This window comes from Cannabis sativa, chromosome 8 (genome assembly GCF_029168945.1).
Source record: "Cannabis sativa cultivar Pink pepper isolate KNU-18-1 chromosome 8, ASM2916894v1, whole genome shotgun sequence".
NCBI classification, from domain to species: Eukaryota; Viridiplantae; Streptophyta; class Magnoliopsida; order Rosales; family Cannabaceae; genus Cannabis; species Cannabis sativa.
Genome location: NC_083608.1, coordinates 32317585 through 32334656, shown reverse-complemented (window position 1 = coordinate 32334656; position 17072 = coordinate 32317585). Strand labels below are relative to the sequence as shown.

Here is a 17072-nt window from a genome sequence, read left to right as displayed (position 1 = left end):
TTGGGGTAGCCAAATTCCTAACCCACCCTTCAATATCCGTACTCGTAGTCCTCTCTCCTTACAGGCAGCTAAACCTCGAAGACTTCCGAGACAGCGCAAAACGTAACCTCCACCACTCACCACCTAATAATATTGGTGTGGCCATTAGAAGAAGGCTCAAATGTTCATTCTTCAAAGAATGGTGAGCACTCACTCCCTCTTCTCCGCCTCAGCTTTCGTTTCAGGCCCTATCTTAAACAAGTCTTCTTTACACTCCAATCTCAGTCGCAGCTTTTCATGGCCCAAGCTCGAGTTCAGGGCTTTGGCTCTTTACAAGACCAGAAATGGCCTCTCCACTTCTTCCGCTGTCGCTACCGATTCCGCATCCCACACCTTACTTTCTGACCAGAACGACCCACTGGAAAAGGGTTCTGCTGAAAAACCTCTCGTTCTTCCCACCAACGAGTCGTCTGAGAAGCTGCTCAGGATTCGCCACACGGTCTGTTAAATTTATCACTTTTGTCTGTGTGTGGTTTTATTTTTATTGGGTCTACCATCTAATTGAAACTTGTGTACTCGTGCAGTGTGCTCATGTAATGGCCATGGCTGTCCAGAAGCTTTTTCCAAATGCAAAAGTTACGATTGGGCCATGGATAGATAATGGTTTTTATTATGATTTTGATATGGAACCATTAACTGACAAAGACTTGAAGAAAATTAAGAAGGAGATGGTTAGACAAGCTCACTTTTCCTTTAATCTTCATTTGCTTTAACGTTCTGAAAAAGTTTATGTTTTTAGGATATAGACTTAAATTATTTGCAATTATCTGTAGGATCGCATTATTGCTAGAAATTTGCCACTTGTTAGAGAAGAAGTTTCCAGGGATGAGGCACACAGCAGAATAAAGGCTCTCAATGAACCATATAAATTAGAAATTTTAGACAGTATTAAAGAAGAACCAATTACCATCTACCACATTGGTAAGGACTACTAATCACGCTGCTTACTATTCCAAGTTCTTTTCTACTACTTATCAAGTTTACAATATGCAACAAAAGACAGTGTTCCAGTACTTTTTGGGGATATATTATGCACTCTAATACTTTACTATCAAACTAACGATAGAACTTGATGGTAATGTTGATAACAATAAACCCATGACTTGTAAAGAAGTTATGCCTTCGCTGGTTCTTCAAATTTTTTTTGTTTGTCTTTTAAAAAACAGTTTGTGGGCTCTTTTGTATGTGTTCCTGGCATCACATTCCCATATTTAATTATTTCCTTTCTGTATAATTTTACTTGCTTTTTGTGAGATTTCATTTAAGCATATCTAATGTCATCTTCTTTCCTGGACTAAATATTATTAGGTGGTGAGTGGTGGGACCTTTGTGCTGGACCTCATGTCCCCTCAACTGGGATAATTAACAGAAGAGCTGTTGAACTTGAATCGGTTGCTGGTGCTTACTGGCGAGGAGATGAAAATAAACCAATGCTTCAGAGAATTTATGGCACGGCATGGGAAAATGAAGAGCAGTTGAAGGCTTACCTTCACTTCAAAGAGGAAGCTAAACGTAGGGATCACAGACGCCTTGGTCAAGATCTTGATCTGTTCTCTATACAGGTACACTATTTGAGTTCTGTTAGATTTCTTCTGTATTACATTGTGTTTTCTGCATTCTATCAAAATAGATTTTGTGTTGAAATTTTTTTAGCTTATAGGCTGAACTTTGCAGAATGATGCTGGAGGGGGCTTAGTGTTTTGGCATCCCAAAGGTGCTGTTGTAAGGAACATTATTGAAGACTTGTGGAGAAAAATACATATAGATCGTGGTTATGATCTGCTCTACACTCCACATGTAGCAAAAGCAGATCTTTGGAAGATTAGTGGGCATATAGATTTTTACAAGGAGAATATGTATGATCAGATGAACATTGAAGATGAACTTTATCAGCTTCGACCAATGAACTGCCCTTACCATATTTTGATATACAAAAGAAAGCAACACTCTTATCAGGATTTTCCTATTCGAGTTGCGGAGTTGGGAACAGTATATAGATATGAATTATCTGGAAGTTTGCATGGTCTTTTTCGAGTAAGAGGGTTCACTCAGGTATATACACATCACTTTTTTTTTTCCTTGAACTTACTGTGATATTGTTTATTCTCCTTACTAAAGTCAATTAACGAGGTAGGGGCTATTTGAATTTTGAACAGGATGTTTTACTCAAATAGTATGCAGGTTTTGGTTTAGTCATATTATTACCATGTAATAGTGTCTGGGGGTTCCTTATAATGGTTAACCAAATGCATAAAATTTAGCAGCTTGTCAGTTTAACTCTCAGATTGAATTTTCAGGATGATGCACATATATTTTGCTTAAGTGACCAAATCAAAGATGAGATCAGGGGTGTCCTGGATCTTACAGAGGAAATGCTACTGCAATTTGGATTTAGTAAGTATGAGGTGAATCTTTCTACAAGGCCAGAAAAGTCCGTGGGAGACGATGATATTTGGGATAAAGCAACATCTGCCCTAAAAGATGCTTTAGACGACAAGGGTTGGAGCTATGAAATCGATGAAGGTGGTGGTGCGTTTTATGGACCTAAGATTGATCTTAAGATTGAGGATGCTCTGGGAAGGAAGTGGCAGTGCTCAACCATACAAGTAATTCATCAACTTACTGTTCTAATCAATTTTTTGTTTTTGTTTTTGTTTTTGTAAGATAAGAGGGAAATTTAATCAGCATAATTTTGCATAGCTCCATAGCTTTTATATCATCTTGGTTCGGTTCCTTTTTTACATGTCTTCTTTATACTTATAGTTACCTTTTCGATTACTAGATGCATAATATCTCCTTTGGGGGGGAAATGGTGGCTAATTCTCGTGTTCAATTGGCTGAGTTTTATTTTCTTTAATTTTACAGGTTGATTTTAACCTTCCACAACGATTTGACATCACATATGTTGATTCTAACTCAGAAAAGAAGCGGCCTATCATGATTCACAGGGCAGTGCTTGGTTCCTTAGAACGATTTTTTGGAGTCCTCATAGAGCATTATGCTGGGGATTTTCCACTGTGGCTTTCTCCAATCCAAGCTCGAATTTTGCCAGTTACTGATAAACAGGCAAGTACTTAAGAGTAATTGGCAAGAATTAGTAATATGTAAACTATGGGTTTTCTTTAAGTTTTCTTGTTAAAATGGGGTTCTCTTTTGTGAAATCTGATTCATTATTCGTGGTGATTATCAATACCATAATGCTCTATATGTATATTGTGAATTTGGCACAAAATCTGGGAGTCGGTGGATTGTTCTATTTATTTAATATGCAAACCTTAGGTTAGTCCTTTTTTACATATCGCGGAGAGTGTTGATTATTAAATTCTGTGTAATGAATGCCTTTTCACAGCTTGAATACTGCAATGAAGTAGCCAAGAAACTGAAAGAAAATGGAATTCGAGCTGAAGTTTGCCACGGTGAGCGCCTCCCCAAGCTCATAAGAAATGCTGAAACTCAGAAAATTCCCCTAATGGCAGTTGTGGGAGGCAAGGAGCTTGATACAGGTACTGTTACAATACGAACAAGGTTTGTTGGAGATATTGGCACCATGACAGTTGACGATTTTATCAGCAAAACCATGTCTGCCATTGAAAACAGAACAGCCTTTTGAGGTTCTTGTGTGCTTAACCTGAATGTATTGGAAAAAGTACAAGTAATTTTATTGCATTGAATAGTTGAGATAGAAAATTACTTTTCTCTCTATACAAGTTTACTCCGTAGAAAGAATTGTCACATAAAGGATATATATTTTTTGTTTTTTGTACAGTCGACAAAGAGTACAAATGTAAATCCGCAATTGGATTACCAGCTTTGTTTTTCACTCGCTATAAAATCTATATATCTTTATCTTTATATATTAAAACTGCTATTAACTCTCACGTTAAATTAAATCTCTAACTCAATTAGCATATAAATTGGTCTTATCATCACCTTTTGCGTCTCAAATCCTTAAAACTGTAAACCTAATGGAGAAAGGAAAGATGAAAAATCAATATTATCAATGTCGTAATTGTCTTTTGGATTTATCAGTATCATCAATCAAAGAAGTGCTTGGAGGGAGACTTTCGGGGATGTCAGAGTCAGAGGTAATAGAATTAGGGATAAGGTTTTGGGAGGTACAAAGAGAGAGGAGATCAATCGTCTTGAGGAGAACAGAAAGGCCTTGAGGGGGGAACCGAACTTGTTGTGTACAAGCAGGGCATCAAATAGTTTGAGGGAAGCGTTGGGGAAGTTTAAGGAGACAAACTGAAGACCCGAGGAATCGTAGCATCACTGTCGTAGTTTTGTAAGCAGCCAGGGAATTCCGTCAACACCTTCATCACCGACCACCACCACGACCCTCTTCCGTCGTTCGATTTTTGTAACTTTTCGGGTCCTAAAGAGGGTGCATTTCATCCATGGGAGCTCACATTTATACTCTTCAACGTGAGTCCCTATATTGAAAATCATACAATACATGACATTATATTTGTTTTTATTTGATTTTCAACATATACTCGTGAGTAATTGAATTTGTATTTATTTTTCTTAAGCTACTAGGTTTTTTGATATGGTTTTTCTGATTTCTTGCCCATATATGATTGTTCTTATTATCTATTTTTCATATGATATAGTCATGATATTAGCTGTTGATGATGGGATTTCTTTATTTTATTTTATTTTTTTATAGAAAATTTGAACAGGACAGCTTTGGGTTACATATCAAGATGATTAGAGATATGGTTGGAACATGATTCTGTACAACATTTCCTATGCTTTGCTCTTTACAGAGAATCTTCCAGTATGCTAAACAGTGACAATTTACCAAATATTGTAAACAAGCTACAACTTGGAAATGGATTTTATCCCTAAAGAGTTTGGAGTTGATGAAATCCATGTTAAAAGACACTCCATTCTCTATCCAATATCAAGAAGACTTAGACGAGGTTTAGCTGCTGATGGCTTTAATCCATTTGGCAACATGACCCTAGCATACAGTATGTGGCCTGTCGTGTTAGCAAACTATAATCTTCCACCTTGGATGTGCATGAAAGACAATAATTTCATGTTGGCCCTACTAATTCCTGGACCAAAATCACCAGGTAAAAACATGGATGTATTTTTAAGACCACTGGTGGATGAGCTGAAAGAGTTGTGGGTTGATGGAGTTGATACGAGAGATTGTAGGACAAACACTATGTTCAAGTTGCGTGCAACCCTTTTATGGACTATTAATGATTTTCCTGCTCGAAGTAGTTTGTTTGGATGGAGTGGTCAAGGATACAAAGCTTGTCCAACATGTAACGAAGACACTTCTTCGATACGAGTGATTGGTAAGACATCATATGTAGGTCACAGAAGATTCTTGCCCAGTAACCATCGATTTAGAAGGGACACCAACTTTGATGGAGAAATTGAAAGAAGACATCCACCGAGACGTTTTACTTGTGATGAAATTCTCGAACAAGTAAACAAACTTGTGCCACAAGTTCTTGGAAAACATGACCAGTTTAGTGGTGTACTTCGCAGACGGGTTGCAGAAGATCAAAATTGGAGGAAAAAAGTATCTTCTATGAGCTTGATTATTGGGTGTACAAACACTTTAAAACACAATATTGATGTGATGCATGTTGAGAAGAATGTGTGTGACAGTCTGTTGGGCACAATCTTGGACAACGATAAATCAAAGGATACAACTAACGCGAGGCATGATTTGAAGAAATTAGGAATAAAGGAATGGATGTGGATTTATGAAGATGACAATGGTAAGTTGATGAAGTTACACGCCCTTTACGTTCTCAAAGTTGATGAAAAATTGAAATTTTTTCAATTTATCAAAGACGTGAAGTTTCCCGATGGATTTTGCTCAAATTTGAAGAAGAAAGTGAACAATTATTTATCAAATATTCTTGGATTAAAGTCTAACGATTGTCATCTAATTATACAAAGATTATTGGCAGTTTGTGTCCGCAAGTTTCTCCCGAAAGATATATCGACAACTATTGCTGAATTATGTAACTTTTTTAGGCAAGTATGTTCAAGAACTATAAACATTAAAGATATGGAGGAAGCACAAAAAGACCGTGTTTTGATATTGTGTAAGTTTGAGTTGATTTTTCCTCGAGCGTTTTTGATATCATGATTCATTTGGTCTTACATTTGCCTGAAGAAGCAATCTTGGGTGGACTTGTGCTTATGAGATGGATGTACCCTTTTGAGAGGTAGATGAAAAAATTGAAGAACTATGTTGGAAATAAAGCTCGTCCTGAAGGGTCAATAGATGAAAGCTATGTTGCAGATGAGGCATTGACGTTTTGTTCAATGTATTTTAAGGGCGTAGAAACCAAATTTAACAGACTTGATCGCAATGAAGATGATGTGATTCCTAGAATTCTTATCGTCTTCCAATCACAATGTCGTCCCCTAACAAAAGCAAATATCATGCCTCTGGACAGAAAAACTCGTGAAAAGGCGTGGTTCATCTTTGACAATTCACCTGAAATCAGACCATATTTAGAGTAAGTTTTTCCCTTTATTAATCAATATTTGGTCTAATTCTAAATAGTCTTGTATAACATTTAACATAGTGATGCTATATGACTTACAGTGAACACTTAGAAGAGATTAAACTTCAATACCCAAATGGAGATCATAACATCTTACACAAAAAAAATCTCCAGCGATGGTTTCATAAGAAGGTGATATGAGACTCTCAATTAAGATTTGAAAATTATCATGATTAATTATGAGTCATTCTAAGATAATTTTGTTCATTTAGATATATGATTTACACAAGCTTGGATCATTATAGAACAGTGAAGAGTTGTTAGCCTTAGTATGTGGGTCAGATCACTTAGTAACATATTATGAAGGGATTGTAGTGAACGGTGTTCGTTACATGGTAGCTGAACGTGATAAGAAGCGTACTACGTAAAATAGCGGTGTCTCTGTGGTGGGAATAGAAAGATTTAATTATTATGGAACGATGAAAGATGTGATGATGTTAACTTTTTGTGGTGTGTATTCAGTGACATTATTTCAGTGTAAATGGTTCAATACCAATCCACGGAGGAAGAAAACAATCATTGAGAATAATATCATTAGTATCAATGTTAGTGGTGAATGGTCTAAAGATGACCCATTTATACTTGCTACCCAAGCTAAGCAAGTATTTTACCTCGATGATTTGCTTAAAGGTAGACATTGGAAAATAGTTGAGAATGTAAACCATCGACAAATTTGGGATATTGAGGAGGATGAAGATGATGAAGATATTGTACATGATTTAAGCTGCTCAAATTTTCGGTTGACTGTGGATCTAAGAGAGTTAATTTTGCAACCTTCTGAAGTGGCGACAATAATTGATACTACACAAAATTTGAATGTTAATCAGGCTGATGAAAATGCTATAGATGGTGACGTTGATGATGTAATAGCTGATGAAGGTGACGAGTTGCTAATTGATCGATGTGAAGATGATATAGTTTCTGAAAATGATGAGTGTGATAGTGACTATTAGTTTACTTATGTTTTTAATTTTTTGTAGTAATATTATAAGTGATGAATTTGATTATGTTAATTGTAAGTCAAACTATAAATATTGTTTTGCTAATTTACATTCATACTAATTTAGTAATATAACTTTGCTTTTAAAGAGTCATAATGTCAGCCAATATAGCTTCTTCTCACGGGGGAGACGGTGATGGTTTTGATCCACCAGATCCTAGTAGGGTACCCTCAACTTGCGAGGCAACACCACTGCCCAAAAGAAAAAGTCGTGGTGTTGCTAGTAATATACCATTAGAGACTCGCAGGCGGGCGAATCAAGGGCCATTGCCGCTTACGCTTGATCCTGCAACAGGAAAAGTTGTTGGCTTGGAGAACCAAGCTTTCATCCGACTGTTGGGTGTCGAAGTGAGCACATTATTGGAGGGGAACTACTTAAATTTTAGTGATGTACCTCAACATTTTAAAGAACAAGTTGTGCAGAGAATGAAGGTAATCAATTAATGGATATAATAAATTTCATTCATAAATAATCAAACAACTAACTAATAATTTAATTCTTCAAATGTAGTATTATTATGATATCGATGGTCACCTAGAACCTGAAAAAGTGATGATGACTCTTTACCCTGAGCTGGGCAAAAGATATTCAGAAAGAAAAAATATTAGGCATACTTTCTTTCAAAAATATTACGAAGGAAACCCTGATAATCTAGAGGTGGCACTCAATGCTACGCCCGAGCACTATGTAACAAGAGAGCATTGGAAAGAGATTATTGATTTGTTTTTTTAGCCCAAAATTTATAGAGCGTTCCAATCAAAACAAGAAAAACAGAAAACAAATGAAGTACCCCTCAACTCAAGGCACAAAATCTATGGGAGCTCAGCGTCATGAATTTGTAAGTATATATTTAATTCATTTAATGAAATTATAATTTTTACAGAATCTAACACTGATAACAATACAGAAGGAGCTAGAAAAATATATTTACCAACTTGGAAAGACAACCATCTTAGAAAAAAGGATAAATCTTGGGTTAATGATGCTGCTAAAGAGAAAAGGGTGAGTTACACTAATATTTCATTTTTTTCTTAAAATTATCACACAATTAAATATTTAACAATTTTTATTTATGGTTAGGAGGAACTCACCAAAGAAATGGAGGAAGAGATGGCGAGAAGTAGATTTCAAAGCCAATTCGGCAGTGATTCTGGATCCTCGGAGGTGCCACCTAACATCCCATACAAGGTCATGGGCAATGTTTTTGGTGAGAGGAGTGACTATATTTGAGGAGTCGGTTACAACATAGCAAAGAATGGGAAAAGATCAACAACATCATCTAGCTCTTCAAGCCAAAGTCAAACTCAATCTCAAGCAGGGTCTACTTTTTCTCAGAGATGTTGGTATTATGGCTGAGATGTTTCAGAGATTGCGTGAACGCTTTCCACCGGGACACGACACTTCTTATCTGTATGACCCGCGCTTTAGCAGATTCCTTCAACAATATTTACCAACCCAACCTTAGAGTAGGGCAACATGTCCAAGGCCGCAACAAAAACCTTTTCAGCAGACTCATCAATCTCCTATTGTGCAGGGAAGTTCCTCCCAATCTCCTCTTATTCCGAACATGTTTGGAGACTCCTCTCAGTCTCCTCAATTTTTCTACTCTAATTTTTTTGGAGGATCACAATCCCAATAACCGATGTTTGGTCAATTTGGGAGTTCATCTCAGCAGCCGATGTTTTGTGGGGGTCCAATGCAGCAACCTTAATCTCTGGGTCAATTTTTCGGTGCACAAAATCCATATATTTTTCCTGATCAGTTTCAGCAACAATCACCGAATTTTTCGCCACATCAACAATCTCTAAATGTTTCGCAACAACAACAATCTCCGAATTCACCACAACAACGACATACTCGAAAATTTGTGGAGATTCTATCTTCCCAGCAACCATATTACCCATCACCGCCAGTATCGCAAGCTCAGGACAATGCACAAAATCTTGATCTTAACTTGAACACTACCGGCTCAAATTTTTTAGATGATATGTTTGATGAAGACAATAATAATTAGTTTATGTTTATTTTAGTTATGTGTGGATTTATTAAGTTTTTAATTACGTTTGGATTTCTTTAAGTTTTAAATTATGTATGGATGATAATTATTTAATTTTTATGATAGATAATTTTTAATTCATAATGTGTGTAGTAATTGGATTATTGTTAATTTTTATTTTAATATTTATTAATAATATTAATCTGAAAAAATAAATAAATTATAAACATATTTATAAATATCAATATCAATATAAATATATTTATAATTTATTGTTTTTTTTTTTATAAAAACATTAATAACGGCGGGACCCGCCGCTATTAATGTGTCACCAATTGAATTTGACGCATTAAATACCGGCGGGGATCACCGCTAATGGTCCGCCGGTATTAATTATTAATAGCGGCGGATGTGTCAATCCGCCGTTATTAATGATTAATAGAGACCGGGTATTACCGGCGGGGCAATACCGGCAGAACCCCGCCGGTCATAGCAAATACCGACTGATTTGGGTTTTAATACCGGTGGACTCTTCTCCCCCTAATTATTGGTATTGTTGTAGTGACAATAGAGAACGGGTCAAAGAAGAGTAGCAGAAAGGTGCCACTAATGATAAAAAGTCTTGGGAGAAGATGGAGAAAACGAGCAGCGAGAGTGAGAATCGCCACGTTCCGAAGGGAAGTGGGCTGATCACTTCTGATGCTTTCTAATCATTCTTCTTTTAATTCAAAGGACCTTTGGGGAATTTTCTCAATGGCAATGTGGAGAGATTAAAACAGAGTAACGATATATCATTTAAATTAGTATAATTAGAGATAATTACACAGTTGATAAGTTTATCTAACAAAACGGATATATAAGTACAATAATGAATAAGTAATACTTTGGTGTAATTAAATTTATATATAAAAAGAAAGGGAAAACACGTATGAATTATTTGTCAAAAAGTTTATACATATTTATTAATTTATGTCTAACAATGATTTATAACTTGGCTGCATGCAGCAAAAATAAATGATACAAATCACTTTATCGAACCATATATATGGTGATTGAGGCAAAAACAGATAAAATGAAAAATTACGCTGTTTGATTCGCGCAAGAATACATAATTAATTAATAAAGAAATTAAGCATTAACTGTTGATTATTATTGGATGGAAGGCATGCATAGAAAATGAATGAGTTAATTTAATTAATGGCTGCAAGCTGAGGGGTTCATGTAGCCGGAGACGCTGGGTTTGACATTCTTACAAACTGAGGTAAGTTTGCCATCTTTGCCATTGTATTTGAGATCAATGCCGGAGAGCTTGACATCTTTGCATCCATATCCACCGCAAACAAGCTTGATACCAACAGGAGTGGAACAAGTTCCCTTAATGTTCTTGAAGCTGATATCACTAAGCTTGATTTTGGATGGCTTCCCCTTAAACTGAGAGCACACACCCCATGGGCAATATTCCTGGTCAATACTGATTGGAGTCTCAACATTGTCCATGATGAGATCCGAAAAATGCATGTCTCTTGCAATACCTTCACGAGAAGCTTGCCATGTCTTGATCCTAACTCCATTTGAGGTACCCTTGAATGTGCAGTTCTTCACGATTATACCTTCTACTGGTTGTTCATTCTCGTACTTTCCAAGACTTCCGATGCTGATTCCGTGGCCAGGTCCGCATACAACTTTTGTTATTTCTAAGTCTCTGGTTCCGTCCCCAATTGAGATACAGTCATCTCCTGTTTGAATCACTGAGTCGGTGATGGTCACGTTACTCGAACGCCCAAGGTGGATTCCATCAGTCGTCCAGCTATCTTTTGGTGCTATTATCTTCACTTTCTTAAACGTTAGATTAACTGCTCCTATAATTGCAAAGTGGAATTGTTTGCTGTCCACGGATCTTATGCTCTTAATAACTGTGTCGTTCAGATAGTTCATTCTAATATTCTGTTCATTCCATTCCAGTCCATTCCATTAATTAATTATCCAAACAATATACATATAAAAATAAAATAAAATAAATATATAGTACTCACAACGGGGAGTTTGCTGCAATATTGGGTCCTTTTACAATGCTGTCCCCAGCTGGATTCACCGTTACCGTCAAAAGTTCCGCCACCATAAATGGTTAGCTGGTTGATTTTTTCAAAAGTAATCCATCCCTGCCCCTCTTGGAACCCATTAGCCTTAGATGGAGCCTGAAGTGTGCCTGCGATTTCAAACCCGATGGGATTCTTGCATGGTCCAGCCAAAAATGCTTTGCTTAATTTGAATGTTCCTTTTGGAATATATACTTTCGATCTCGTTGGTGCCGCACAAGCGTCTTTCCATGCATTTGCTATAGCCTATAAACAACACACGATCCAATTATATAAATATATATATAAAATTTATTATAATTAACAAATTTGTGGAGTTACCTGAGTCACATCAGAATCGTGTTTTGCACCGTATTTGGTTATATCAAAGGAGACACAGTTAATTGTGACTGAAATCGTCAAAAATACAAGCAAAGAGATTGCATTCTTGTTTCGTTCGATGAGACCCATTTTGTATTTGTATATTTTTTTTTTTAATTTTTTTTTTTGCTTTTGCTTTTTGTTTTGATTGAAGAATGAAAGTTACATTAGATTTCCATCAGTTTTATAGGCCCGATACAAATATGAATACCAATGATTCCCAACTAAATATTACTAAATTAAGTTAATTTACTATTGATTCTCCCATATTTTCGACCAAGGATTTAACTCTAAAATTAGCACATTCTTCCTTTAATCTCTCCATTTTTGACCTGACATTGGTTATAACTCAGATTTAGTAAGAAAGACAAATTAATAAAGAAAATGATCCAGAAATTCTCGTCATATTTTAACTTAATTGACATGGAATCACCATGTCATATATATATACTAGTATATTGTTACGTGCGATGCACGTATGCTATGTTTTATATTAAGTATTATATTATGAGTTCGAAAGAAAATAAATGAATCAAAAATAAATAATATTAAATTTAGAGAGATTTGAATAATAAATTTAAATTAAACTTTTATGTCTAGTAAAATGGAGTTTAAATTAAACTACAAATATTAGTAAAAATATATTGGAAATGATAATAATAAGTTTAAGAGAAATTTACACTAAGTGACTTTTTTTTCCAATATTAAACATTTATGCTTGCCCTATATTTTTTTTACTTTTTTACTTTGGGGTTTTTTCTTTAATACTATTTACAAAGTTTGATATTTACAATTATACATTATACTATTTTTCCTTCTTCCTCCTATTCACACAGATCCACTTCAAAAGGCAACCATCTCCACCATTTCCATCTCACATCCAACCTTTCTCGATCGTCTCCCGCTCTCTTGTCCCAGCCCTCGATGTCAAGCAAAACATCTACTCAACCTTCTATGTTGTGGTCTAGGGAGAAAGAGAGACTTTTTTTTTTCAGATTTATTTCCCTCTTGATCAAGCCATCTCCCTCTTTTTCAAACTTATTTTTAGTGCTATTAATATTTTTTGAAGCTTCGATTTGTAAGTTGTTCTTTTCTTATTCTTCTTCTTTTTTTTTTTTTCCTTTTCAAATTACATTAATAAAAGTTTAGATTTGAAAGTTAATTAAAAATATTGTTGTAGTGTGATTGTTTATTATTGATTCTACTCATTTGCCCTCAAATTTTGTAAATTTCTTCTTCTTCTTTAAGCTGAATATTTTGTTAATGTGTATATAAGAGCATACCTTCCATGTGTTTGACGAAATGCCTAACATAGTTATTCTTAATCACTAGCCTAAAAAAAAAGGGTATCTTTAATTGTGCTATTGTAATTTTTATTCCTCTTCAAACTGGGATTTTTATATTGTTATTCTGATGTTATTTATGTTCTTTCTGATTTTATGAATTAGTCAATTTATCAATAAATTTGATACAGAATTGTTTATGCGTTGTTTATAAGTTGTTTATACGTATTGTTTTGCTACTGCAGTAGAAAGGAAAAACCTTAGTTCCTAGTTTTGAAGTACTTCCAAGTTGATTAGAATAGGCTTTGTGACAATCTCTATTCCTTTCGTGTGTAAGTTGAACACATTGAGAGTGTTCAAGAAAATGCTCTATAGTTGTGTAACTTGTGTGTGTGTGCGTGTGTAAAAACACCCATGCCATGTGTTTGGTGAAATGTCCAAAAGAACTAAGTTTTCACTAACATAAAGAAAGAGAACATATTCAATTATATTTTTTCTTCTTCTTTAAGCTGAACTTTTCATATTGCTATTCTTTTGTTTTTTTGTTCATTTTAGTTTTATGAATTAGTCAATTTTTATTTACAGATTTTTAATGTTTTTTTGATATAGTGTTGTGTTCACGTTGTTTATAAGTTGTTTATATGTTATTTTGTAAATGCGTTCAATGATTATGTTGATATAGCGTTGTTTATAAGATGTTTATATGTTATTTTGTAAATACATTCATTTTTTATCTTGTTGTTTTTGCTACTGCAGTTGAATGCAAGAAACTTGACTTCCAGTGATGATGTACTTAAATGTTGATCAGAATAGGCTTGTCATCTATTTCTATTCCTTTGATAGAATGAAGTGAGTTACATACATTGAAAGTGTACACGAAAATATTTCAATCTTCCAAGAAGGTTCAAGTTATTGTGCATGGATTTTGTTATGCATTGAAGAGTAATATTTTTTAAGAAACATTGCTTTGTTGTTAATTTTACATATATCTTGCACGTGATATTGAACATTATAATTTTATTTAAGTTGTTTATATATTTTAGTACCGTGAAAAACAATTATTATTGTATTTTTAATTTATACATTAAGTATTTATATAATTATGTTTGTCTTCTTTTTTAGAGAAAAAAGATAATAATTGTTAGTAGTTTTTTTTAGCTATTAACAATATTTAGTTACAATATCAATTGATGAACAAATAATTATAGGTTTTTCAATATTCAACATCTTCGGGGATTTGCTTTTGGTTATTTTCTTGTTGCTTTACGGTTGTTTCTGCTGTCAAAGTCATAGTATCAACCAAAATAACATCTTTTAAAACAAATCCCCCCCTTAAACCAGATAAAAGTTTTTTAATTGTTGTTGTTGTGTTGTTGTCAGGTTGTTGCACTGTGAGTATACTGGTGATTGTCACTTTTTGTTATTATCACATTGTTGCACTCCATTGTTTGGGTAGCTTCCAAAAAAGATTGCATAAAACAACAGACTTTTGTCATCTTTAATTTAGAGTGGTTGCCTAAGAAGCAACTAAGATTTTGAAGTATGGTAAATAAAATATGTTCATGTTAAAATAATTTTTTTTTGAAACTGATTCCCTCCTTGGAGCAGATAAAAGTTATTTAGTTGTTGTTGTTGTGTTGTTGTCGGGCTGTTGCACATTTGAGTGTACTGAGTGATTGTCACTTTTTGTCATTATCACATTGTTGCACACCATTGTTTGGGTAGTTGCCAAAAAGGATTGTGTTTCTGTGTTGTTGAATGTGTTCACACACAACGAATACTGTGTGAAATCAGTTTCATTGGTTAATAACTTTATGTAAAACAACAGACTTTTGTCATCCTTGATTTGGAGTGGTTGGCAGCCTTCCTTCAGTTGGTATTTCAGTTGTATTTGAGTTGTTTTATGGTTTAATTTTAGTTTCTCCATCATTATATGCACTAGTTTAGCAAAAGTGCAATCTCTTGATATTAATTCTCCACTTAATTCGTAATCAACATAGTGGTTGTTGTCATCCCAATGATCATTGCTCTGTACTAAAATTTACAAAGGTTTCATGCCTGAAACTAGTGTATTAATTTTTCTATATTGTTAAGCAACCAGTTTAATACATGAGAACAACTTATAAACAACTATTATATGACAGTAATCAGTAAATGACCTTAAATGAATCACTATTTTTTTTCAAATTTAAATTATTGCCACCAATTTATTCAGATAAACTAATTTTCAGTATGAATTTGCTTTGAAATAGTTCAGAAATACTAAATTACAACCTGATTACGAAAAAAATATTTAAAATATTGGTACCTTGTATGTTTATTTGTCAAATTCTTCCGAGTTGTTTTTAATTTTTCGTTGAAAATTTAAGAAAAGTTGATCATACTATTAAAATTAATTATTTCTTTATTTCATTATTTATTGTTCTAAATAATAAAGTTATATTCGTCATTATTTTATTATTGTTATTGTGTTATTTATACATTTGTTATTTCACAATCATAGACAACAACAAAAAGAAAACATAAAAACAACGCTAAAACAACATAATTTTATTTTGAAATTTTAACACAAACTCAATATTCTCATTATACTACCTAAAAAAATCAATTTACATGGTTTTCATTCTAGATTTTCAAAAAACACCGAAAAACAATAACAATATATTAACAAAAACAACTAATATATGTGAATCAACTCAATAACGTTAATAATAATAGATTAGAAAACAATTAAAGTAAACACAATTAATAATATCAGATTTATTATTTTTCTAAAAAGAAAAAATAGAAAAAAGAAAGTAAAGAAAGTAAAGAAAAACCCAATCTTTTTGGGTAAATGTTCATGGGCATCTCCTCTCAGTTGTTGATCTTATTTCGTTGGCTTCTCATAGAGATCTCTGATCGTTGGTCGCGCTGCCATAACTGAATATCGAATCAAAATTTCTTACCGGCGTTAATGGTGATCGACAAAAAGCTTTCCGCCGGCGTTCATGGTGTTCGACAAAAACTTCTACATCTTTAGTGGTGTTGTTTGGAGAATACGTCGATTATGGAGGAGATCTAGGATTTTTTGGAGGTGATTCATGTTCATGTTGATTTCAGATCTAAAACTTTTGGGAGAAACTATTTTGGAAAAGTCTCATGTAGAGACCGTATTTTTGAAAAAAGAAAGTTTACTTTTCTATTTTTGTTTATTTTTATACCTGGAGATAAAAAAGTAAAGTTTAGATGTAATAAAGGTATAATAGAAAAAAAACCTAAGTTTAATATATATATATATATATATATAAATTGTGAAATTAAAAGTATAATAATCTATAAATTTTGTAGGTTTTTGAAAAGAGTAGCCTGAAATATTATTAAATAATAGATATCTTTGTTTTTAATTTTGAAAGTTAATAGAAATAATTCTATTGTGTTTTAAAAAAAAAATGAATCGAAAGAATATACAAAGTTCAAACAAAACATTACTCAGGGGAAAACTAAAATGAAATGTTTATGAGGATTCTTTTAATTTTCTATTTCCTGGAACTACATATAACTTATAAAAAAATTAATACCATGAACAAATTAGAGGAAATGAGTGTCTCTTCAAATAAAGGAGTACATTAAAGTGGTTTATCTAATCTTGTCCATTTGCAATTTTCTTGACGGATAACTTCTCGATAGTATTTTGAACAAAGCGATGTTCCTATAATATTAATTTTGAAATTTTATAAACAAATTATGAAAATAATTATATGAAATTTTTG

At 33.7% G+C, this 17072-nt stretch overlaps 2 protein-coding genes and 1 long non-coding RNA gene across 3 annotated transcripts; 2 read left to right on the top strand and 1 right to left on the bottom strand.

Annotated features, from left to right (window-relative positions):
- Nucleotides 1-3891, top strand: LOC115699751 (threonine--tRNA ligase, chloroplastic/mitochondrial 2). Its single transcript, XM_030627291.2, has 8 exons — nucleotides 1-478; nucleotides 564-710; nucleotides 813-960; nucleotides 1348-1601; nucleotides 1714-2091; nucleotides 2337-2645; nucleotides 2905-3105; nucleotides 3389-3891. The coding sequence occupies exons 1-8, from the start codon at nucleotides 161-163 to the stop codon at nucleotides 3647-3649; spliced, it is 2016 nt and encodes a 671-aa protein (XP_030483151.2). The 5' UTR covers nucleotides 1-160; the 3' UTR covers nucleotides 3650-3891.
- A 6626-nt stretch (nucleotides 3892-10517) lies between these two features.
- Nucleotides 10518-12236, bottom strand: LOC115699051 (exopolygalacturonase-like). The gene is made up of 3 exons (XM_030626260.2): nucleotides 11999-12236; nucleotides 11615-11923; nucleotides 10518-11525 (listed from the first exon to the last, which is right to left on the bottom strand). Exons 1-3 carry the CDS (start codon nucleotides 12125-12127, stop codon nucleotides 10776-10778), a joined length of 1188 nt encoding a protein of 395 aa, XP_030482120.2. The 5' UTR covers nucleotides 12128-12236; the 3' UTR covers nucleotides 10518-10775.
- A 475-nt stretch (nucleotides 12237-12711) lies between these two features.
- LOC133030245 (uncharacterized) lies at nucleotides 12712-16475 on the top strand. The gene is made up of 2 exons (XR_009684107.1): nucleotides 12712-13115; nucleotides 14077-16475. It is a non-coding gene; the product is annotated as an uncharacterized LOC133030245 (long non-coding RNA).
- Nucleotides 16476-17072: the final 597 nt, after the last annotated feature.

Bases quoted from the DNA above. Each gene is read 5' to 3' on its own strand.
- LOC115699051 (XM_030626260.2), bottom strand. From the start codon at position 12,127: ATGGGTCTCATCGAACGAAACAAGAATGCAATCTCTTTGCTTGTATTT. The intron at 11,924-11,998 runs GTAACTCCACAA...TGTTGTTTATAG, and splicing joins ACGATTCTGATGTGACTCAG to GCTATAGCAAATGCATGGAA. The intron at 11,526-11,614 runs GTGAGTACTATA...TGGAATGAACAG, and splicing joins ATTGCAGCAAACTCCCCGTT to AATATTAGAATGAACTATCT.
- LOC115699751 (XM_030627291.2), top strand. From the start codon at position 161: ATGTTCATTCTTCAAAGAATGGTGAGCACTCACTCCCTCTTCTCCGCC. The intron at 479-563 runs GTCTGTTAAATT...GTACTCGTGCAG, and splicing joins TGCTCAGGATTCGCCACACG to TGTGCTCATGTAATGGCCAT. The intron at 2,092-2,336 runs GTATATACACAT...TTGAATTTTCAG, and splicing joins GAGTAAGAGGGTTCACTCAG to GATGATGCACATATATTTTG.